General features: G+C 40.5%; 1 protein-coding gene across 6 annotated transcripts in view; it reads right to left on the bottom strand.

Moving 5' to 3' along the window:
• The window catches only part of USP37 (ubiquitin specific peptidase 37), a 38932-nt gene that overhangs the window by 12447 nt on the left and 758 nt on the right, over window positions 1-25727 (bottom strand). The window contains exons 1-17 of one of the 6 annotated variants that reach the window (XM_049834723.1): window positions 25481-25592; window positions 24297-24504; window positions 20553-20724; window positions 19910-20010; window positions 18449-18630; window positions 18009-18083; window positions 17327-17424; window positions 15135-15219; window positions 14039-14200; window positions 13446-13577; window positions 11294-11417; window positions 10820-11025; window positions 9048-9165; window positions 7757-7836; window positions 6240-6404; window positions 4709-4774; window positions 3348-3498 (exon numbers count right to left, since the gene is read on the bottom strand). In XM_049834723.1, the coding sequence (XP_049690680.1) occupies window positions 3348-3498; window positions 4709-4774; window positions 6240-6404; window positions 7757-7836; window positions 9048-9165; window positions 10820-11025; window positions 11294-11417; window positions 13446-13577; window positions 14039-14200; window positions 15135-15219; window positions 17327-17424; window positions 18009-18083; window positions 18449-18630; window positions 19910-20010; window positions 20553-20724; window positions 24297-24452 (2073 nt within the window). In that variant the 5' untranslated portion in view covers window positions 24453-24504; window positions 25481-25592. Of the gene's footprint in view, window positions 1-3347; window positions 3499-4708; window positions 4775-6239; window positions 6405-7756; window positions 7837-9047; window positions 9166-10819; window positions 11026-11293; window positions 11418-13445; window positions 13578-14038; window positions 14201-15134; window positions 15220-17326; window positions 17425-18008; window positions 18084-18448; window positions 18631-19909; window positions 20011-20552; window positions 20725-24296; window positions 24505-24904; window positions 25140-25480; window positions 25593-25727 lie in introns of those variants that run through there. The other 5 variants (XM_049834987.1, XM_049834801.1, XM_049834892.1 and 2 more) reach the window with 5 other exon arrangements.

Raw genomic sequence — 25727 nt, 5'->3', positions numbered from 1 at the left:
GAAGAATAGGAACTGAAATCAGGCTGGTATGAAGAGCAATTAAAATTAGGTTTGGTGCTGCAGACTTGCCATATGAAATCTTGCGGGGGGCAGGGGGGGAAGGACTCTGCAAACCTAGTAAGAAAACAGTTAACCAGGGAAAGGGGGGAATTATTCTTTCCTAAGCGGAACAGAATGACTTTAAATTGGAAGAAAGGAAAACCACTTTACTCGTAAGCTGAATTTTTCCTTTTTTAGCTATTTTCCTAAAACTGACACTCATCAACTCCCACTCCATACTGACTTGCAACTAATATAGTAATTTCAATCATTTTGATATTAACTGTTAACCAGGAGGTTAACCTCCATGTACATATTTACACAATTACACTGCTTAGATTTTTTTTCTCCCTGTATTATGTTAAAAATGGGGAAAAATAGTTTCTATCAGAATGTACTTACTCAGGTCTTATTCCAAACTGTGTTTGGATAGATTTCAGAACTTCATTAAAATGATCAAAAATACATTTTTACTGCTGCTTTTTACTTAAATACAGCAACCTTTTGATGAGCAAGGCTAGTTTTATACGGCAAACATTTTGCATTAAAACTGGCTTATCAAACAAGATTAGCAAATGAATTAGCCAACTAAATTGCTTGTTCTAGACATCATGCCCTCCAAGAATTAGAACTGACATATTTAAACCTCTCTCCTCATATCTATTCACACACTAAGGAAAGCAGAGTACCTGCTTTTTAAGCTTTCTGATTTCTCTCTCTACACCTGTAGGCTACTAATGTCAAAACTGGTTTAGCTCTTCAGCAAACCCTAGTGCCAGGCACTTTGCCAACAACTACTACTAATTCAGTGGCTGGACTTTAAAGACTTGGCAGCATCTGTGCATTATCTGAATACAACTTTTCTATTAGAAATTATTTGCATAGATTTTAAAGTAGCTTAGGCTCTAATACAGGCTGCTTTAAATAAGTATTTTTAAAAAGTACTTCAAATACTACTTCATCTGCAGAGGCAGAAATCACAGAAATTGCAGTTCTGCCCACTTTAGCTGGATAAACGCTATTTGCCCTGCCAACCCAATGTCGTATACCCCCACTGTTCCAGCTGTTTTCCCACATGGCAGGACTGTTTTGCAAGCAGTGCCCCACAGGGGATATACAGGCCATACAAAGTGACTACCAAGCCCCTAATGCAATCACATCCACAGCTGCTATGAGAAGCATACCAAGGGAAATGGTGCAGCAGCAGTACTGCCACTTCCAAGGGCAGCGGATCTTGTTAATGATCACAGATGGCTGGTCAGGCTGGTGGTTGAGGAGTGGCCATCGTGCACAGCCACGAAGAATAAAGTCATTTATGTGGAATCATCACCACCACTGTTTCTTTCCCACAACAGGCTGGAAAGCCTATAATTAATTTGCTAATCAAATTAATAGGCTTTATTCCCACAATTTCTGCACTCACAGGGCTTGTGTGATAGAGACTACCTACACTTCCTCACGAACAAAACTCAAGGAAGAATAATTTAGGACAGTCTGGAATACTTTTTCTATACATAAGAGGGACTTCAAAGACAAGCTAGTTTCCTTCCCCCACCCACAGCCAGCTACAGATGTGCCATGCAGGACAGTAGTTGCCTACCCTGTTCCCGAGACCTTTAGCAAAGGGTTTTCTGCTTTCTCCCAAAACAATCCATTCCATCCCTTCACATCCTGAGCATCAGGAATTTTTCCCTAACATGTCACCTAAAAAATCACTGTCTGCAATTTGGTTTATTACTTCTTGTTCTATCCACCACAGGCATGGAAAACAACTCGGGTGTTTCTATTCATTTCTTTCCCTTCCTTGAAGACACAAGCTCTGCTTACGTTTCTCCTTAAACTAAAACTAAAACCCCCAAGTTCACTCGCCTGCTCTTTCCCCAAAAATCTTCCTTTCTAAACCTCTGACCATTCATGTTCCTCTCCTCTGGCCCCTCTCCAATTAATGTATAACTCTTTTCAGTCTGGAGCCCAAAGCTGGATACAGAAGTCCAGCTAGAGCTCAATGCTGAGGAAAAAAGGAGGGTTACTTCACACCACCTGCAGGCTATGCCTCTGTCTATACACTTCTGTTTTCAACCAGCCTGACCTCATGACCAGCTGTCACCTTTCACACCCTTTCTGAAGGCCCACTGCTTTCCCAGCTGTTCCCATCCTGCATTTACAGGCAATTAGTCCTGCTAAGATTAGCACCTTCAGCCTCTTCCTACTGAGCAACCCCTCCTATTTTTAGGCAATTTCTCAGATTTGTCAAAATCATTCTTAACTGTAGTTCTGAGCTTCATCATACTGGCAGCCCTTTCCAGCTCTGGGTCTTCTGAGAATTTAATACTCATTATCTATTTTATCATTTATTAAATACTGAGTGGATCAGGTTCCTCCCTTGGTTTGATCTTCCCATCTGATCAGAAACTGTAGGTATCTTCCTCGTGTTACCTATTGCTGTTCAGCCAGCTTTACTCCTATCCTTTAATGCCATAATCAAGACCACAAGTCCCTGCTTGATTAAAATAACCCCATGAACTTTCTCAAAAACTTTAGAGAAGCAGAGATGCAGGACACTTGTCCTAAGCACTAGGCCTGCAACTCTTAATAGAAGAAAGTAGTACTGCAATATAATCCTCTAAGCTTCTTGTTTTCCCTTCTGGGTCATCATTCCTTCCCACACAACTCATCTACTTGCTAATACGCTGCCCTGATAGAGGCAAAAAATATCTTGGCAACATTAATACTAGTCACAATTAAGAGCTTGAAGGCAATTTGAAGTTAACTGTGCCTTTACACCAATTAACTTGATCTCTACACACTTCTATGTGTTCACCTCCAAAGACTGATAGCTTCAGTTTCTAAAAGCATTTAAAAAGCCACACTCAAAAGGGGACACGGATTGGATGTGCAAGAAGTTCTCTCAATTGAATATTTTGCCTAGTTCAACTTGTACTGGATCTAATTTAATCAAGGTCTTTACTGCATAATTTTATTATTGACAGCCCATTATATTTCAGCTTGGGAACATTATTAGTGAAAGTTACCCAAAGGACTGACAAAACTGCTAAGCAGCTGGTATACATAACCTGAAAACTGAAGTGGAGTTGCAACGCAATTACCTCTGTTCCCAGTGGGAACCCAAGACAACTATACAGAGAGGTCAATTAGCAAAGCACTCCCTTCCAGCATTGCAGTGCTAATTAGGAAAAAACTCCTTATCTTACATCAGTTTTACTCACAGTCTATGCTAAGAAAAGCATAGGCCAGACATGAGCACATATAGGATCTCCATATATGAAAGTTTGCGGTTTTTTCCTTACCTTTTCCGGCTCTTCTTGCAGTTGTTGCTGATCTCTAGTCTGCACGTTGCACAACCTTTGGCTATGGGCAACAGAGCGTTTCAATGGCTCATCATCACTGTCAGAATCTACATAGAGTGCTGCAGAGCTCTTTGACTTGAAAGTGTATTTTCTGTAAATTAAAAACATGGCTATAAAACTTCATATCATTGTAGCATTGTACAAATCTGTTTCAAAGTAACTGTTAAAGAAATGTCACACCCAACTTTCATATTGCGGGGCAGTAAAATCTGGGGAACAAACTGCAACAATTGACAATGACAATTTATTAACATAGCAGGCAGGGTTTTCAGAAAAGGTGTATTTTACTAGGTTAACTGACATACCTACTTCAAGCCTGCAATAGCAGTTTACAACGTTCAAAGTTACTCACTGTCTAGCTCTTGCTTCTAAGGCCAAGGATTCTGCACTTTATTACCTAGCAATCTCAGACAGTACTCATTTGAGTCGAGTCCACAGTAACATGTAGAACTTGGCAAAAACCACTTGACTTCTGAAGTTAACTAAGCTGGACACAGGACTTCCAACATCATTACTAGGATATAAAAAGCACAAATCTGCACAAGTTTTCCAGTTTTCCTGTTTGCTCTTTCATCAAGATAAACTCTTGCTTCTTTAGAACAGAAGACAAGGGGGTCTGGGGAAGTTGTGATTTCTGCTCACTTACGAAATCTGGTCTTTAAGGATTCCACAATGCAAAACTATCCGGTTGTGATATCACGTTTTTCACTGTAACAAAAACTGGCCTTTCAAAACAGCCCATAAAAACAATGCTCTCTCATCTTTGCAAATAAACTTAAGGAACTAACCACTTGTTCCCAGAACACACACTGGGGCTCCATAGAACCAGAATAGAGAAAAGAGCTAGACTATAGAATTAGAAACCATTTTGTTTCTTATATATGTGGCTTGCAACTACAAATGTAAGCTTGTTTAAGATATCTGGCATTGAGAAATCATCTGTACAAACTAAATGCAGTTCTCATTCTGATGCCCTGCTTTCTGTCTGAAACAAAATAATCTTTGCTTACTTACAAGTCTCCAAAGGCTCTCAAAAGAAATGCTAAGATGATCACGTCAACTAGGCAAATTGTACCATTGATATTAATTTCAGCTAGCATATACAACCAATAAAACTCAGATATGAAAAAAAGACAGTAGCTGAAATAATTTACTACAATAGAAAAATAGAAAAATAGAAAGAAAAGAAAACAAATAGAAAAAGTGGAAAGATTAAAGAGGAAGAATTAGAAAATTTTAAAATGCCTCAAAAATTATCCCATGAAACCCCAGGCCACGGGCATTTCAGAGCTATAACTCACCTACAAGGTGTGGAAGTGCTTATAGTACAGGAATTCACCATTTGGGAGGCTTTCAATGGACGGGAACTATTAAAAAAGCAAAGTATTTATTGCAGCAGTTACAGTCTTTAAAAAATAAGTGTTTACTTGTCTGCTATGCATGCAAATCCATGACCAAAGAAACAAGCAGAATACCATTATGTACTTGCTAATTGCTTAGATGTAGAGTAGTAACTCCATCACACTATAAATATACAACAGTTGTTCAAAACCATATATAATCCTTTAAACTTGATTCACTTCTTAGTGATGCACCCTTAGGGGCAAGCTCACAAATTAAAGGCTTTAGGCTCCCATGTCAAGACAACTCATTCCTTATTTTTTTATTCTCACCAACACTTGAGTTCCTGCTCCCAAACCACAGTCTCCTGCTGCTGTCTGGATCAGCCGGTTTTCTGGCATGTCCCATGTCTCCATTTCTCCTCCCTTACCTAGATTCTTCTAAACAAACTTCCTGCTCCACTTAATCCTTTCATGGGCTCCTCAAAGTCCATCACTATCACTACACATCTGTCCACCAGATGGCTGCCAATGCAGAAATCTTTTCTAACCTTCCCCCTTAAACCAGGGCTGCTTCTCTCCAGCTTAAGTTACCCTTCCACTCTCTGGTCAATCAGAATGCTTTCAATGACTAAAAAAAGCCATTGGAAAGCTATTTCAAACATGTTTGTAGTATTTCTGCTCTGGTTAGCTTAAGCTGTTTGTTGTGTTTAAGATTTCTGTTGTTAAAGCAAACTCTTGGGAAACATCCACATAAATCTCAAACGCCACTAAACCTTCAGCACAAGAACACATGACACACTGATGAACATATACACCAGATGTGTCCTAACTCACTACTGCTACCGTGGTTATGTCACTAGGCAGGGACCACAAGAGACCTGAGGGTTTCTTGTTCCCTATTCTGCCACAAACTTCCTATGTGACAAATGGCATGTTTAATCTCTGTGTCTCAGGAAAAGCAGCTGTACAGAAATAACTGTCACAGGGAAAAGGAGAGAGTATTTTCAGCATGTGAAGTGCTCAGATACTACAGTGGCACAGGAAAGACAATGAAAAATGAATGATAGCACAGGAGGTGCAAGTGGAAATTAGCAGAAAAAGGTAGGATATTACGTCTCCTAAGCAGAGTTAAGTGTGCTGTGAAGGGAAAGTTAATCTAGGTTATTTTGGACTGAGAGGCATAAATTTTAGAAATTCCTAACAGAAGCTCTCTTAAGGATAGAAAGTTACTTACAAGGACAGCGAAGAATATAATCTTACCAAATATTCCCTAGATAATGCCTCACCAACCCTTCCTACTGCTGCTGTCATGCTTCCTTTCCATACATGTTCTCATGATGGCATCATTACAAAGCAGCAGTGCACATCTGAAGCTGTGTAATTTTAATGTTTCCTTGCCCAGACATCTTCTGGAGGAGATCTGACAACTGCCTACCTTGTGGCATATGTGCTTAACATGGCATGGATCAATCACAAGTTGTACACTTACACTGCAGAATGGACACTCCATCCCAGCGTCAGTGGCAGCCTAGTGCTTTCCGTACAGTGTGAAAGCAGGGTTAAGTATCTTGGAATAACAACCTGCTGCCCAACTTTATGATTGAGAGACAATGCTACATTGAAGCTGTATCGTTTCAGATGAAGAATCAGGACCCTGAGAGATATGAGAGAAGGACAAATATTAACCTCAAGACAGAAGTCAGAAAACCTATTCAAAATCCAGGTAGCGCTGTTTACAAAATGCATTCACCCAACTCAAAACCAGATTATTACTTTGGGGTGGTAGGGGAACACTATCCACCTTTTATATGGCAAAAGACAGGTAATTACTCTCCTGTCCATCACTCAACTTTGTGCAAGGTGCAGAGTGCAGACTCTGCCAGCTCAGGAGGCTTGCTACTTTGATCTGCATCACCTTGCTCTTCAGTCAAGAAGCAAGCAGCTCTTACCAAACTCTTTATTTCTGCTACACAGTGAGAGGTAGGAAACAAACAAAATATTAATCATTATAGGCCAGAATACTAGTACATTACTCCCAGATATTCATTCAAGACTGTGATGGAGGGATCACACAGCTGCCCAAAACTGAGGAAGAACGGTGCCCAGTGCAAGACGTGTACTTGGTTTACCTCACAACACTTTCTGTTTGCGAGAGCTTTTGATCACAACAGTATAAGAGCCTGAAAAGGCCTCCTTACACTGAATCTTCTCCCTTATGCTGCACTTTGTACTGTCTATTTAGATCATGCAGCTGTATCATCATTCATGTTGTGCCAATATTCAAAAACTTTGACAAGGGTTTTGCAGTGCTAGCATAAATAGACTAATTAAGCAAAATGCAAGCTAACTACCAAGTTACTGGGTTCAGTATGAGTATACCTGGGACAAGGACATAGGCCAGAAAGTCCATCCAACAGACTCTTTTAACATGAGAAAATGATCCGTACCTCCAAGCATCTCCACTCTAAATAATGAACTAAACCCAACCACGAGGTCAGAAACTACTGAGCATGCCATTAACACTCAAAGTGTCTGCCTTCTTCCTCAAAGTGCCATGCTTACCAAGACAGAAAACAGTTATCAACATGGGAAGAATTAACTGATCAAAGGAAAACCCTCTATATACCTTCTGGCACTAATGTCTCCAACTCAGTCCTGCCTATCAGGCCAGCTGAGCACAAAATATTAAACTTCCAGAATACATTTACTGTTTCCGCTTCCCTCACATCCCAGAAACCCCAAGAAAAGGCAAAGGGGAAAACTCAGCTCTCCTTGTGTAGCAATAGGGAGGAAGAAAGAAGTTTTGCAGTGTGCCCAAGAGAGTTTCTTTAGAGGCAAACTGAAGAACATCATGAAGAGTACTGTCTGCATGTGCATCTTTCTCATGGGTTGACCACTGCACATGCTGTCCCACCCATTTTCCCAGCTTTACTCTTCAAGGGACTTTTGCTTGCACTTTTGTGATGTGTGCTTCCATGAAAAAGAGGAACAGATGTCAACATTTACCTGGGAAGCCTGTTGAACTTGTGTGTGACAACAGCAGACTTTCCATTGCACTTCTCACAGGAATACTCGATCTCCTCTGCCTGTTTAGGAGAATGGAAACATGACTAATGGAATAAAAGACCCATGAAGCAGATCTCAACAGAAAGCACATTGCTTTTGGCTGTCACGGAAGCTCTTCGAAACAGCAGTTACACTTAAAATTATAGTCACCTTCGACATGACCTAACCTTACAATCTGTCAACATACCCACTAATACAAGCAGAATTTTTCCTGCAAGTCTATTGCAGACCAGTGAATTAGCCACAGTTGAGACAAATTAGCTTCCAAAGAGGGGGGACAATCTTGCAAGGTTTACAGTTTTCTCTCCCAAACACTGGCTTTTTTTTTTTCCCCAATAACCTTTGGTGGAGGATAATTTGCCATGAAGTTTTCTCTCTAGTTCAAAACTACAACTTTGCTCCTGAAAAGCTATCCTCATCTAAACTTGTCAAGGATGTGCTGCACCAGAGTAGAGTTTTGAACAAACAGCAAAAGGGGAAGCATCACTGTGCTGAAATTACATGACTTAGCCATCAAACATTTCTACAGCCCTTTTCTTTAAGTGAGGCCAAATGACACCACTACAATTTTAACAATTTTTTAAATCCAAAGTATAAAGACCTCCACCAGCTTTTAGAGGAATAAGCATGTCTATTATTCTATCTGTTGAAACCACTATCTGTAAATGGAGAAAAAACACAGGTCTGTCTCAAGATATGACAAAACACACTAATTCACAGATGTAAGGCTCATTTTTAGCTTTCAGAAACCTCACCTTGAAGATCTACTTACAAGATGAGCATCCACGTATTACAACTATTTTTTTTAATTACTATATCTGCATGACCTTTTTTCTCCATGCTAATTTAGGCCAGTACATAAGCTGTTAAAGCATCCTAGCCCAGGAGAGGAAGCAGCAATTCTTGAGTGATGTATCTCAGTCTGACATCTTCCCTTCTCTCCTTTGTATTTGTTTATGCCTCAACTCATCCACCACAAAATGGGGAAGTTTACCTATTTCACAGTAGTATTGAAAGGATCAGTTAACTTCTGCACAGCATTTTACAATAAACACTCCTGTATGCTGTTAACGTACAAACCTAAAAAAAGTGCAAAGTTAATTATTTCACATGCCTGCAATCATGGTCATAGAAACTAATAATTGGCTATATGACCAAAATTTCCATATGGTACATAACCTACATATACTCTGCAGTGAATAACCCCCCTCTCCCCACCCCAACTATGTACCCGAAAAAAGAGGTCAAGGGAATCCTGGATCGATCGGGAAGGAAGCAATTTCTTTCTTCGTGGAAGGTCAATGGAGAGGTCATTAAACTGTTCTCGTTTAGTGACTGTTTCACCACACCTAAAAAAGAAACACACTTATTGTCCTGGTTTCAGCTGGGATAGAGTTAATTGTCTTCCTAGTAGCTGGTACAGTGCTATGTTTTGAGTTCAGTATGAGAAGAATGTTGATAACACTGATGTTTTCAGTTGTTGCTAAGTAATGTTTAGGCTAAAGTCAAGGATTTTTCAGCTTCTCATGCCCAGCCAGCGAGAAAGCTGGAGGAACACAAGGAGTTGGCACAGGACACAGCCAGGGCAGCCGACCCAAACTGGCCAAAGGGGTATTCCATACCATGGGACCTCACGCCTAGTATAGAAACTGGGGGGAATGGGGGTGGGGGGGAATCGCCACTCAGGGACTAGCTGGGCATCGATCGGCAGGTGGCGAGCAATTGTATTGTGCATCACTTGTATATTCCAATCCTTTTATTATCATTATTGTCATTTTATTAGTGTTATCATTATTAGTTTCTTCTTTTCTGTTCTATTAAACCGTTCTCATCTTAACCCACGAGTTTTATTTCTTTTCCCGATTTTCTCCCCCATCCCACTGCGTGGTGCTTAGTTGCTGGCTGGGGTTAAACTATGACACTTATGCAAGTCTGATGAAAACTAGACTTGAAATTAATGACAACTTACACTTCTTAGGCTAAAGTAACTTCCCAGTAAATATATGCCTCTTAGTTGATTTATTTTTACTGATCAAAATGAAACTGATGCTTATGACAAAGTTGAATTTTGAGATCTCACTTTGATGCTTTAGAAGTTGAAAGAAACACTTGTGTAAGGGTGAGAGCAAAAAACCACAGACTGCTTTGGAGAGGCAAGTGATCAGGTATAGGGGAAATCAAAGTGACTGCTATGTAGCTGAACACATCTTCATTCAGCATTCTTAGGAGAAAAGAAGTGAGCCCAGCCAAGTGCAGAAGAAGGGAAAGCCTAGAAATACTTTCAAACTGTTTTTAGAAACAAAATAGACTCCATCTAAAAAAAAAAATAAAAATAATAAAAAAAAAAATCGCAGTTTTCTTATGCTTTTTTTTGGGGGGGGTAGTGAAGACTCTACCTTCATTTGCCTTCAATAATTACTACTTGCATGCAATTTACTTTCAATTACTTTAGAGAACTAATGCAGTGCACACAGAGTAATATTCCCAAATAGCTGTGTTCAAAACTCTGTGGAATGCAAGCATCCTGTACGGGAATCTGCTGCACAGTTCCTATGCAACAAATGCCCAGACATACTGGTTTACACCTTTTTCCGCAATAACCTAGAAAGACAGAAGAAAATGCCATTCCCTGGAAGCCCTTAGAAAGAACAAATTATAAACATGGCTCGCCCTTCCCCCCCCCCCCCCGAAGAACCACTACTTGGCTGAAACCCCCTTTTCTCTCTATTCTTATAAAACCAGTACACAAAAAGCAGAGCACAGAGGTTTTCCGCTGGATATGTAATGACGAACTAGATGGTATGAAACTGTTTAAAGAAGGCCTGTAGCAGCAGACAGCATGGTGTGAAGTTTACAGCATTTCTAGACCATAGAATATTTTCTAAATATCTAGCTTTGAAAAAAACACAGTTCTAATTATAGCCTGCAGATGAAGTCATATAAGATAGAAACACTTCCCAGTCTTTTAAGGTAAGTACAAGAAAAGGTCTCAAGCATACTTACATTTTGCAAATGATAGAATGCTGAACCTCAAACTCTAGGTTACTGATAACTGGACACGTATAAACTTTGGTGGCTGAGAGGTCATCAGAAGCCCGTCCAGGTGAGTTATCTTCATTAGGGACTGGCTCACTTTTCCAAGTTTTGTTTAACTTTTCCATGTCTTCCTTCAGCTGATCCAGACACTGGCTCAAGAACTCATGTGCATCCTAGAAACGGAGTAAACTCTTAAGTGATTTTGTACAACTTCATTCAGTATCTTTCTCTCAAACACACACAGACTTGGGAGATTATGTTTTAGTTCATTGCATTCAGCAATATTAAGGCAGTTCTGCTCTAACAAACAGCAAGCAATCGTTGTCATTCAATCAGAACCTCAAGTCTCTGTCAAATAGAGATGAAGCTTGAAAGAAGTTCAGTGCAGTCCAAACACCGAACAAATTACACATAATTATTTCGAGACAATATGGTACTTACGTTCTGCATGTACCCAGAAAATCTCTCTGCAGTAGCTGAAATGGCACTTTTCACCTTCTTGAGCAGCTCTTTCTTAACCTCAGGGCTGCAGACATCCTTTTTAGCAAGCAGATGGGCAAAACGTCTGCAGAAGTCAATGCAATGAAACACTGATTGGCTTTCCAGGACTTTAGAGAAACAAAATAAAACTCATGATACCTCATTTTAAGAGTCTCTAAAAGCTTTTCTCCTGTGATAAGTGGTTTAGGGGTTCTGTATGAAAATATCTCATATATAATTAACCTTCTCCATTTCAAGTATTTTGAAATCTCATTTGAGGTCACCATTGGAACAGGACCCAAATGAACAAAAAAATTTCACAATCTTTTAAGGTAAAGAGAAGAGCTTTATAAAGTTCTATAAACTTATTTCTGCTATATCTTTTATGAGAACCCCCCCCACACACACAATGCTTTTTGAAAATGTTTGTACTGATACGAGATGACATCACTTGGCACTAAAATAAGCAGCACGAAATCATTAAATTCAACTTGCATGGTCACACTGGTTTCTATTTATTTTTTATTTTTTTTATTTTAAATTTCCACTCAGTTTCAAGCCTTACTTCTTTTGGCAGTAAAACATTACAACAGAGTAGACAAAAGCTGTAATAAAAAGAGCCATGAAGAGTTCCTAGATCCATGCTATGTATAGTGTTACTGTTAAAAAACTGTTAAAAAACTGTTGAAACTGACTTTACCTGTGCCTCTCAGTTATTGTGATTTAGTTATCTTTTACAACTGCTTTACTATTTCACAGGAAATACACACCCAATGTATTCCAAACACAACAGTTTCAGTCATAGTACATACATGGGAAGATGATGGGAAGACATCATGTTCCGTGATGCACAAAAAAAGACAGAAAGACAGGAAAGACCTGTGCAATCCCCTCCCACCCCAAACAATAACTAATACTCAGTTACCCAAAGAATCTGATCAGTTTACTGCAACTCAACAAGTTTCTGCTATTCTGCTGAGCTACAGTTAACAGTGTACGCTACCCTAACCCTCTACAACTGCTCAGGGAAGCACGTTAGGAAAAATGCCTTTTCCACCACAAAGCAGTTGATAGGCAATCACTTTTCAACCAGAAAAACATTTGTCATGTTAGATCAAGTGCCAATACCCAAACCAATAGAAGCCAAAGTAGATGCTACTGAGTATCAAAGCTGACTTGTTCTTAGGCACAGGATCGCACACTGCCCTCCATCAGAGGTACTATGACACAAGCTCTACCCACACAGTTTACCATTAGGTATATGGGCCACAAGCTTCAGAGGTCTTTCTACAAAAATTAGGGAAAAGACATTTCAAGAGGCACGTGGAACAACCTCTGATCCCAAGTAGTGTAGGAAGAGTTCAAGAAGACAGAGCAAAAATAGAAATTACCCCAAAAGATATAAAACACTAAGAAATGGAAGCAGAAATGGTCCTGATAATCCTGAATCTTGGTCAGCAAGAGAAAAGAAATGAGGTACACAAGAGTATATATAATAAAAATCTCAAATGGCGGAGACTGCAGTACATGGAGCAAACAGCAGTTTGTCTGATAAGACATACAGTGGAATCGGAATGGCACAGGAATTCAAAATTTCAAAGAGAGATTTTTTTACATATTACAGAAACCTTTGGAGTTTCTTGACATGAAGTTTGACTGAACTGAGAGTTCAGCTGAATTTATAAAAATATTAAGTATGCAGAACTTGAACACTCTCCACAGCTACTAGACAAAGGATATTTTCCAAAAAAGCATAAGCCCTCATGTATCAGGTGAAGTTAGTGGCCATTAAGCTGGTAATGTTTTAAAAAGAAGTTATTCTACATCTATTTATTTTGCAGTTTCTTGCATTTTCCTCTGAAGCATTACACTCTGCCACTAGAAATACAGTGGAAGGTATAAAAGACTGCCTGTAACTCAGCATTGCAATTTTTAAGAGCCTACTTCCTATTTGTAAAGTAAAACTCCAAAATACAGAGAGAGCTCTAGGATTTATTTTATTATCTACACATGCAGATTAGCCTCTACAAAGTATTACCCTCTGCTTCAGTATTACAAAACTAGTTTCTCAGTAACGAAAGAGAAAATATCCTTCCTAGAAAGTGAATTTTACCTGATAAGTGCATTGAGTGGAATTTTTTTCCATGGGATACCCTGCTTGAGCAAATCATTAGCAAAAGACTGAATTGAAAACAAGGACTGTAGAATGGCATTCATATAGCAGGTGTTTCCCAAGTTTGAAAATCTGGAAAAAAAGAAGATGGAACATGGTAGGTATGTCAATGCGTAAACATGCCAGTGTTAAACATGGCACTACTAACATGTAGGACATTCACCCCAGCCACTCCCCACAGAGTTTCCTATTGGAGCTCTCCTCCTGCCCTCCAGACTAAACTGAGGTGGCATTTATCAGGAAAGCACCTAGGAGTTTCTACAATCAAAATTTAAAAAAATGCATGTACATACACAAGATAGAGAAATAAATCATGAAAGTGTATGAAAGGAACATGAATTATCTGCAATTACTATATCTCTAAAATCTTCAGGAAGTGAATTTAAGATTACATATTTTCCAAACTAGGGAAAGTGTTCCCTGTCTCTGTTCATTAATTTCAGGACTTTTTTTTTTTCTTAAATAATTGTAACAAGAATGTGCGTGTTCTGATGATCAAAGTGTGCATACTAGATAAAGAAAATTAAGTTTACCCTTGTAATTGTTGTTGAGGATGGGTGGAAAGGGGCACTCGGGGTTTGTTCCACCCTGTATAATCTTGATTAGATCTCATTTTTTTAACAGAAAGAGGGGCAGGCTGAGAAAGAAATCCCAGGCTTCTTTTGGCTGAAGGAGTCTGGCTGGATACACTAGACCTAAAAACATAAAAGGATAAGAAGTGTAAGATTTCTAATGCTCTTCCTTAAATAGCTATAGTCCATGACACTGGAATTGTATTGTTGTAGAAGACAAGGATTGGTAAAGCCACACAAGATAACTGGCATGTATCATAATGCAAAAGAGGTGTGAGAGAGAGAACTTTTCAGGGTGCTTAAATACTTTGGTTAGATTTCCTTACATCCACAGGTGTGCATGCAGTGTAACCAAGCCTTTTGTCTTTAAGATATTTAACAATTCCACACTGTATGATGAGGGGAAGAACAATCACGTAGCATGAGACCACTACTCCTAAGATATGCTCAAAATTAACATCTGGGCCAGAGTCTTCATTTTCAGCCTCTTGTTCTTGTAACCTAATCACTCTGGACCTCAGTAGTCCCTCACATGTAAAGCATGGACAATGCCTCTTTTCTTCCTTGATCTTTTATCTCATGTATCTAGGGCAGAGACCAACAGTTTGATTGCACAGCGTCTAACAGAGAAGAATCCCAACCTCAGCAGGATTCAGTATTACTAAAATGCTGTTACTAAAATATAGTTTCATGCCATTTATCTACTTGGGGAAAATGAAGCAAGGATTCAGTCTAAAGTTCCAGAATTTATATAGAATTAGAACCACCTAGAGTTTAAATATCATCTGGATCAGTCATTCACAATGACTAAAACAGACTTGAGTGATTTTGGAAAGTCTATCTATAGCAAGCAGTAACTGGAGTTTGTAGATATAACTAGAGCAATTGTAGCCACACTGAATACTTAGATTGTACTCCTGGGGTGTGGGGGGGAAATCTATATACACATTTCATGCATATAAGCTATATATCACACGATAAACACACAGGAAACTGAAGACCCTAATTCCTGGGAAAGAACTGTCATTTACAGTTCACGCTAGTGAATCAGTCCTACCTGTCCAGGGTGGAACTGCCAGTGGAGTACTCTTTTGATGAGGACCGACTACCATAAAAGGATGATGACTGCAGTGGTAAAATACCTTGAAAAACAGAAAGAGAGACAGGTCATTTTGTTACAGGTAACTCAGCTATTTATACAATTGTCCTGGTTTCAGCTGGGATAGAGTTAGTTTTCTTTCTAGTAGCTGGTATAGTGTTATGCTTTTGATTCAGTATGAGAAGAATGTTGATAACACTGATGTTTTCAGTTGTTGCCAAGTAATGTTTAGACTAAGTCAAGGATTTTTCAGCTTCTCATGCCCAGCCAGAAAGAAGGCTGGAGAGGCACAAGAAGCTGGGAAGGGACACAGCCAAGACAGCTGACCTAAACTCGCCAAAGGAATATTTCATACCATGTGATGTCATGCCTAGTTTATAAACTGGGGGGAGTTGGCCTGGGGGGACTGATTGGTGCTCAGGAACTAACTGGGCATCGGTTGGCAAGTGGCGAGCAATTGCATTTTGCATCACTTGTTTTGCATATTCCAATTATTTTATTATTATTGTTGTTGTTGTTATTTTATTATTGTTGTTATTATTTCCTTCCTTTCTGTCCTATTAAACTGTTCTTATCTCAACCCATGAGTTTTACTTCCCCCCTGCCCCTGATTCTCTCCCCCATCCCACTGGCTGCATGGTGCTTAGCTGCTGGCTGGGGTGCTAAACCACAACAACAATATACAACTTGTTTAAAAGTATTTAGTCAAAAGGTTTAAAAATCTTCAAATACTGTTTTCTAGAATTGGTTGGAAAGTACTAACACACATACTTAGAAGTACTAATGCGACTATTAATCATACACAAATAAAGATATTCTGGAGTTTTAATTGAATTTAATACCATAATCTCCATCAAATCCAAACCACAATATAAAACATTAAAAAGTCATTGAATGGTCTTAACTATCTGAAGGATAATAAATACCCACCTCTTGTTCAAATATACAAGATACACATAACAGAAAACTCACTAATGATTTCCAATACAGTGCTCTCAAAATTCAAGGTAAATATACAGAAGTGAAAACAGTTTCCCCTTCCACTCCAAATTCCACAGTAAATTACTACAGGCTTGGGGCAAAACATGATTGTTCCATTGTTCTGATATCATTCTGTAAGATACTGAGACTCTAATGCCTCAGATGGTGGCATATAAAAAAATGCTCTCAAGAGTCTAAAAACCACCTATTACAGTGAATCACAGCGTAATTTAGTTCGGATAATGAATAAACATTTGCTTCTATCCCAGCTTTAAGTGGTTTGAGCCACGCAACTTTCAAAAATGCAGATATATGAAGGAAGATCACAATACTGTTACCTGAGCTTGCAGGTATACTCTCACAGATTCTGATTTTGACTCTAAAGAGCAAACCAATTTTCATTCAGAGATAAACATTTACCTTACTGGCTCATCCAGCAATATGCTTGTGCCATCAGAGCTGCACTAAAAAAAGAATGCATTCAGCAACGTTCCCCATAAAAACAAGATCTTGAATGCATTCCCCTTTCTGGGGAGAGGCTCAGTATTTATTATAAAACTGAAGAACGGTGCTGCTTACTAGCTTACGTGCATACTGTCAATATTTCTATATTGTCTATAAAACCTTGTCACACACCAGTATCCAACAGAACTTTGGTACAAACAAAAAGAGAGTCCTGGCCCCAAAGAGTTCCCCCTCTAAGTTCTAGAGAAGAGATAGGAAAGTAAAAGCAAATGGTACACAGTTTCAGCACAAAACCCAGCCTACGATTCACGTGTGCATTAACAGCAAAGGAGAGCTTTAAAAATAAACAAGAAAGCAAGCAAAAAGGAAATTTTTAGGTGTTTACAGGAATCCTCTCCCAAAGGGAAGGGCAGCTTGGAGCAAAGTTTGAAGCTGCCTGTTGAATTTTCAAACAAGCCGGCACATGGGCTGGCATCAGCAGCCAAGTATAAAGGTCAGGGTCACACTAAACCAGGATAGGCTTTGAAAACAAAGGCAAATTTTCCGCATCTCATATATGGCTCTGTAGGAAGCAAGAAAGTTAGTGGCACAGGGAAAGCAGATTAGGAAAACCACCTCTGCAGCAACTTTCTAAACTAATATCGAAGCATAAAATCGTAGTGGTCAAAGACAGGTATCATTTGGCTTTACTTCTATTTTTTTACCTGATGTCCTATTTTCCTCTGCCTGCTTCAGATTCAGCTGTTTCTCTCTGCTACTGTTCAAGTACTTCCATGCTGGATCACTCAAGGCTTTATTATTCCTACAGATAAACAAGAGTGGAAGTTGGTGCAGTTATAGAAGATACAGGACATTCCTGCTTGATATTTACAACTTGTTTTAAAGCGTTTCTCTCCTGTCACCTTTAATACTTGACTAGGGAACAGTTAAACTTTACTTGCAGGTAAGTTTAACCAATTCATTTAAACAAACCTTCTGACTTATGATTAAATGCAATTTCAAACACACAGAGCTTATTCTCGAAATGGCAATTTCCCTTTATGAATTTTGTTTTGAAGGGGTCAAAGCAAGTTCAATAATGAAGGTACCTATTGTTATACATGTATAGCACATATGACAATCCTGACTAAACTGACAAAAGAAAGATGACAGAAAGTTTGCATGCGCCAGTTCCTGGAAATCAACTGCTAGCACAGGTTGTATTTCCCTCATTAATCCTGAATGCAAACCCCATTTCAAGCACCCAGTGTGTTCAGAATTTGACAAGTGGCTAGCCTGTACCATGTTGCTGAGACAGGAAACACCCAAGCATTCTTTTCAGAAAAATTTACCTTTACGAATGAACGAAGAGTTTAAAATCAGAAACTAGAAACAATGGTTACTTACGTTGAAGAATCATTCTCTTTGGGATAATCTTCACTCATTTCTGAACCAGGAGGTTGTGTTCTTTTCCTCTTTTCACTGATGATAGAAAATTTTTGAAGTGGTCATTCTTTCAGAAAGGCTAGTAAATGATCCTCTTCCAACTGAACAGAACTCCTCAATGCTTTCTGTGCATTTTGCACCTATCTTCCACAATCTCCACTTTTATAACATAGCATACAGAGAAGAATTTGGTCTGCCCAACTCTTAAGTTGTTCATAAAGCTCTAGTGCCAGTACCAGCCAGAGGCTAGAAAAGCACGTATTAACATCCTGTTAAAAGTAACAGCAAAACCAAAGGAAGAAACATATTCCCTTCTTACTTCTAGGTGTACTGAGTTCCACCTGCAGCTCTATAAAGAGCTAAATTTTAACAATATCATAATAAGATGATAACACTCCTACCGATTCTCCAACAAGCCCGTTCTGTGAGGGACTGATGACGCAGGAGACGCTGAAATGTTCACCCTATTGGTAGGTGTTCCAGTTCCAGCGGAATTCTTAACAGACGCTCTCGCTGGGGTACCCAGCACCTTGCGAAATGGATTTTCCTCCTTACTTTCCACAGTCACTCTTTTGGGAGGAGTCTGCAAAACCCAAGTGGCAGGGGCCAGGGAGACAACCGAAAGCGTGAAAAACATGACCATCTTTAGTCTTATCTAGCAGTTGCAACACTGCTTTACTTGCTACAGTGTAGCATCCAAAAGCAGAAAAATGCTACTTAAAATAGATCAAGAGAGTTTAACCCTAATTAAACATAGGTAAAATTTTGACCTTATGGATGCAAGTCATAAACATGAAACTCTACTGCAGTAACCAATTTCTCTTCTCATTTTCCAATGCTAAGTCTGCTGAACTTTAGTTTTTAAAATCTCCTTTACATGCTTTGACATTAAAAAACCCAAGGCATGATTCCTAACTATCCCCAGATCAATCCTGGGTGGTATTAAAAAAAAAAAAAAAAAAAAAAAAAAAAAGAAGCTGTATTAAAACCCACACAATTAGAACAGTGCCCTGACAGCCTTGGGTCAAGCAAGCACCACATGTAATGCAATGGAAAGAGCTAATAGTTGGTTGACTAAGGAATGTTGGTAAATTTTAGACTTGAAAACTAAACATGTCTAATCTTACCACTGTATACACAGCTTTAGAGTTTTTACTGTGAGACTGCCTTTAAGCAACATGTAAAATTTGTTTTGTGACGTCAAAAATATTCTCCGTCAGGGTGGTAATACAAGTATATTCACAGAGATAAAGCAAATTAAAGACAGTAGATACAACACGAAATCTGTGTTATGCAGGGAGAAAAGGAATAACAAAAATATTCTGAAGGAAAAATCACTTTCAGGGAAAAGTCGGCAAAATTCTGAGCAGAATGCCACAAATTCAGTCACTTTATTCCAATATAAAACTGGGTCAGCAGCTTTTCAGTATATACATTTGGCTGAAGTCTGCTAAACTCATTAAGACCTATGCTGACTATAACATGTTCAGCTGCTACGTAAGGTGTTCGGTATAAACATAGAGATATTCAGAACTATGTGAGAAACAAGTCTTAATCATGTACTTTCCCTCTATTTCTGCTTCTTCTCTGCCTGACTGATAGCTCAGCATGAAGAACATATTCTGTCTTCCACAGCCAGACACTGACCTCTCTTATTCATACAGAATATAGGGCTCCTCATGAGCAAGACACACCGTTGCCACCCACTCTGTATACATCTATTCCAAGCCCTCTAGATAATAAAGACTTTGGATGCAAAGTAAGTATTTACAGTGCTATTACAACATACAGTAAGAGAATGAGAGGAGGAAATGAATGAAATAGAACTGAAGGAAAGGAGAAGTGTGAACAATTAAACAAACCTGGTTCTCTATATAAGAGAATTGCCTATTAGCTTCCTTCTGTGTGGTCCTGCTGCCCAGCACACCTCCAAAGCTGCCAGATCCCTGAGAGGGTTTCCCAGCTGACAGGAAAAGTACACAACTTTTAATTTGATTGTCATTTAACTGATTGGCATTCTTATTTGTAAGATGTTATTTAGCTGAGTTGATTTTGGAAGGGACACACTAGATTTCTTTCAAACAGACAGTACAATATTCTGAGTGCACTGACATAAGCATATGTTTACGGCTATCCCTTATATTGGTTGTTTATTCAGTTGGCAGTAAAGTCCCTACCCTTAAAAAGAACAAAATAAAATAAGAGGTAAAATAAAAAAAAAAAAGAGACTGTGCATGTGTGATAGACAAGAGTTTTTCAAATACCAACATACTTACTACATAAACAACTCCTACATGTTTAATCTCTGCTTATTGTTCAGCATGACAAAGGCACATCATGAGAAAGGCAATGTAACAAAAAAGGGCCAGAAAGAAGCATTTACACAAATGCAAAGGAAGTCAGTAACACAAGGAGGACAAAATGACTAAAGATGAAAAAAAAGAAAACACAGCACCATCCCCTCTCCAAACTGTTATTAACATGATTTACAACAATTGCACTTACCAGTATGAACTCTGTCTTGATGGACTGCATCCAAATACATCCGCATTTCATTTGCATCTTTAAATGGTACCTTATCAATTGTCAGGAAGCTGGTATCCTTTAGTGTTAGCATCAGGCAGCACAGTTTTCTACCATTTGGTCGTAAGGTCACAGTTTTAATGTTATGGCTTAGCTGAAAACAAGAAAGTGACTATAAACATAAATCAATTTTTAAAAGGCCAAAATACTTACAAATTCAAACAAAACACTTCAAATGGAGAGGGTAGGAAGCACTTGCACTGAAATACTTCTTGGTCCATTTCAAGCAAACATTAAGCCTCATAGAATTAATGTGATCGGTGATCTTGGAAGCTGACAGAACTGAAAGGACAGTATCACTATAGCTCAACAGTCCCTATATTCCTGGATAAGCTTTCTAAAACCTGCTTTGCTATCAAGTGTGACATTTTTGAACGTTAAGCAATAAGAGCTTCATACAGTCCCATTTAGCTGTCTGAAACTTCCACATCAAGTTTGAAATATAATTTTAAATGGGGAAAGTTTTAAATGTTAAGTGCAAACTTCTACTCACTTTATAATTTGCTCTCAGGAAAGACGGGTTTGACATAGCTTAAAAAATTTGCTAAGGGAGTAAGTCAGTAAGAAATATGCTTAGTGTGTATGCAACATTGCAACAATTAAGTCGTGTCAAAACTTTCAGGGTTACGGCCAAGCACAAGAATAAAATCAGAAGTTGTGCTCCCTAATAATGCCACTGCTACTTTATTATACCATTACTTAATTGTTAATTCATGCTAAGTCACCTATAAGGACTGGCTGTTTAGTAAAGGCTCTACTATCCACACAGGTTGAGGGTAACTCCTAAAGCAGAGGAAGCAAAAGAATACTTCACATCTACAGACTGCATGGAAGTTTGATGATACATACCTAAGCATAATCTCATTTTCAATTCCCTTGCCCTTTTTTGCTTAATTCTTCATTTTGCTGCCTCTTCTTTAGCTTTTCCTAAGATCAGGCACTAGCTACACAATGACCTCCATGCCAGTATATTGCTATACTCAAAGCTTCATACAAGATTGGAAACCACAGCCAAGGTCATTAGGCACTACACAAGACAGAGTAAAACACTGCCCATCAGATTGGACTCTTCTCCTAATTTGGCCTGACCTGCATACTGCCACACTACCGATCTAAATAATGATGATGAATTAATAGACATGAACACTAATTACACTCTAGCACCCAAGTTTCACTATACATTGCTCTAGAACCTGTCTTATCTCCTTCAAATTACACACAGGGTTAAAAATAAAAATTATTCCTGATTTTTATTTAAGTTTGATCAGGTATATAAAAGACTGCAATAGTAAAACACTCCATGTCCATCAGTGAGATTTCTTTTTTTTTTCCATGCAGATCTCTAGTTTCTTGGAAAGCCCATCTAGATACAACAGCAGTTTATAAGAGAGGTGGGAAAACCACCTCAATCAGAAACTAAGGGTTTATTTTGCTGGGAAAATTACACTTCTGAAATACTTTGTGCTCAATCTTTGTATTTGGGGTTTTTTTTGGGGGGGTGGGGGTGGTTGTTTTGGTTTGGTTTTTGTTTTTTTTTTAAATATAAGCTAAAAATGTCTTCAAAGACCTAAGAATTTAAAAAAGGGCTCCATATTTTTCATCCTCTCTTAAAACACTGAACCCAGTGCAAAGGGATTACGGTTACTTCACCATCTCAGTGCAATACAACCTTTTTCAACTCAAAATGCTATCATGAGAGGGCTCCATCCATACTCTCCCCATGCACCTGTTATGACCCAGTCAGCATCACAAAGTCTTGGGAGGTGGGGGTAAACAAATTATTTCTCTTAATAAATATCTAGCATTTACAACAACTTAGTCAAAGGTCTGAAACATCAGTAAAACATACCATCTGACATAAGAAATTTGATGACACACCAGTCACTGTAGAAAGAAATATAACCCTGGATCCCTCCAAATGTTCCACTACAGGAAAAGTAAAAAAAGGTGGAGAACCGACAGTTCTCCCACAGCAACTTGTCAAAAAAAGGGAATGCTACTTCTAAAGCAAAATTATCAGGAATTTGTCACACCTGAAGCAGCACACAAGAGCACTGTGACACACTGGGGCCAGCTCACACAAACTACAGTCAAGCACAAGCCTGCAGCACAAGGGGCAGGGAGCTCTCCCTGCCTGCTACTCACTCCCACCAACGTTCTTGTGCCGATGTTGCTTCAAGATTAAGAGGACCAGAAAGGAGATCCCGCTGAAAAATAACTACCATCCAAACAAAAATAATTGGTCTGAAGATGTGGCATTTCCTCCTCCTCCCTTGCTGCTGCCCCAGCTGCATGGTGCTGCATCACCCCCTCCGCCAGACCTCATGTTCAGTCCTTTCCCCAAACTAATTAATGTAAAAAACCTCCACTGAGCTCACAGAGAGATCTGACAGGTGCCAGAGCCAGCAGGTGGGAGAGGCTGGAAGCAAAACCTGCCCCTTTAGGCCATGGTTAGCTGTTCTATAGGCTCATCCTCCCCATGGAGCCACCTTTTGAGTCAGCGTCACACCACGTTAACACTCATCCAGGCAGAAAGGAGTGCATGAGAACAAGCACCCAGGGAAGGTATAGGAGAAGAAGAGACCGCTCTTCTCAGAAGCAACATGGTCCAACGCTGGATTAAATCAAACATGCAGTCACAGCATTGCACACAAGAAAGCAGATGATTCTTTTCAAGTCTACAGTAACAGAGGTAGGAACTATCCGCGGCGAATGATTTTCTTGTGCCTCGATCCCAAGGCAACACAGGCTGCCACATTCTTTCCTAAGACTTTTCAGTGCACTAAGACAGCAAAACCTGATCTTTCAAAAATAAAGTGAACTTTTTTCAGCAAGTCTGGATGCAGAAATAAATGGCTCAGAGAAAGGTCTAGCGAACACTACTGATGAAAAACAACTGTGGCAGGAAAAAGCAGAAGCCAACATTTAGCTCAGTTTAGGCTGTTACAAAGTTGCTAAATAAGATCGGATTTTTTTTTCTTCCAACTACTCTTATACCCTCTACATGTTTTTAAATCAGATAGAAATTTCTTATAGAAAAAAACTCCTTAGCATTCTTTCGATTTGGGGCATTTTACACAAAAAACTAGGAAGAATGAGCATAAAACAACTACAGAATGAAAAAAAAGGCAATTTAGGCTGAATATTGCAAGAGAATCTTTATCAGCAATCTGTATCAGCCTCCCAGTGAGGAAACCACATTGCCTGGCATATTTAAAACCTACAAGTGTAACAATTGCTGTACAGCAGAGTCTTGTATAAGCAAGCAAAAGGCTACAAGTGTGTTAACACCCTTACTCTTCAGCTAGTACAAAGCGTTCAGATCTTCACCTCTAGATTCCGCAAATGTACCAATAACAGAAACGTTACAGTTCCAAAAATCTGAACATGTGAGCCTTGATGCTATATACTTTGGTAACTTTTCTCTGCTTTTTGGTTCTTCCCATTCAGTGGTATCTCAATGCTGACTTTGGCAGATCCTTTAACAATACACGTGAATAATTTACAAGAGAGTTATACAAAGGGATCAGTGTTCAGGAAACGAGGAACAAGAAACAGTGACAGAGGGAAGTTTGTGTGACACTTAATAGCCTTGAAGAGGACAGCTGTTCACAAAAGAGCACAATCCATGCACTGCTCAAACAAAACCCTTAATATTTGGTATACCTGAAATGTCTTTGGAATTCCTCCAACATTGTAGTGAACCACTAGACTCACTTTGTTGTCCTTCTCCACAATTTCAAAGCTCCCTTCTTTCCATTTTGTAATCCCAGTCTGCATGCTGCGCATCCTCACAGGTCCGTGCACCTTTAGCGGAGCCATGCTTTCTCACGGAAGAGAGCTAACAGGACTAAGCGTACTCCACCTTAAAAACCTGTTAAAAAGGAGAAAGTTGTTATAACTAGGCAGGCCAAATAATCTCTACAGAAAGATGTAAGTGTGACTTAAAAGTTTCTGTAGAAGTTCGGTAGAACTGTTTGGCTAGTACTTTTATGCGCAGTGAAGGAGAGGTAGACACAAGTGAAGGAAACTTAGATTAATCAAATCTCTCCCAGATCGGGCAGCAACGAGCCGATGCCTCACTGCTGAAAGGCGAGCAGACCCAATCCAGACACAGAAGTTCTTGCAAATCCTTGCAGCAACTTTAAGGGATTTGAGGAAAAAAAAAAAAAAAAGTGCCTGAGGAAAGCCAGTAAGAGATGGAAACCAAAGTTGCGGAGAAAGCCTAAGAGGCAAAACGAGCTCGTTTCTGACGGGACGGGAGCCGCGGTCACCTGGCGGGGCCCGGCCGGGGGTCCCCGGGGCGGCGGGGCCCTCCTGCGCTCCCGGCTTCCCCCCCCAGCCAGCACTCCGCCCGGGAAATCCACCGGCACAACGCTACGAGAAACAGTCCCCGCACCGCCGCAGGCTCCCGGTCAGCACGGCGGGGCGTACTATAAATAAAAATGAGAAGAAATGAATGAAGCGGCCCCTGCGCGCAGCCCGGGAGCCGTCGACGAGGAGGAGGGTCCTTCCGTCCCCCGGCAGCCCGCGCTCAGGCGCCGCCGCGCTCGGCCCGGCCCGGGCCGGCGGCGGCCCCGCTCCCCCCGCCCCCTCCCGCCGCGCCCGGGCAGGGCCCCGCGACCCTGCCGCCCGCCCGGAGAGGGAGATGAGGGGGTGAAGGCAGCGCCTCCCGCCCCGCCGCTCCATGGCCGCGCCGGGCCGGGCCGCTGTGAAGGGAGGCGCCGTGCGCCGGGGGGGGGGGGGGAGGGGGGGGGGGGGAAGGAGGGGGGGGACCCGGTTGGCGCCGAGGGGGGGGGAAGGGGAGGGTGAGGAGGAGGATGAAGGGGAGGGGGGGCGAGCCCCGGTACCTGCGTCCCGGCGCGTCCCCGGCGCCGCTGGACGGGCTGAGGCCCGGGGGGGGGGAGGGGAGGGGGAAGGGGGGGGCGGCGGCGGATGGCGGGAACCGGCCAGCAGCGCCAGACACCGCGCGACTGCACGCACGCACGCGCGCGCGCGCGCCCGCTCACGTCAGCGCGGCGGCGCCCTTCCCGGCGCGCCCCACGCCCGCCCGCGCGCATGCGCAGCAGCCGCCCTCTTGGCCTCGGCGCTGCCCGC

Source organism: Accipiter gentilis, chromosome 1 (assembly GCF_929443795.1).
Source record: "Accipiter gentilis chromosome 1, bAccGen1.1, whole genome shotgun sequence".
NCBI classification, from domain to species: domain Eukaryota; kingdom Metazoa; phylum Chordata; class Aves; order Accipitriformes; family Accipitridae; genus Astur; species Astur gentilis.
The sequence above is the reverse complement of the archived record's forward strand: the minus strand, read 5'-3'. Positions and strand labels throughout refer to the sequence as shown.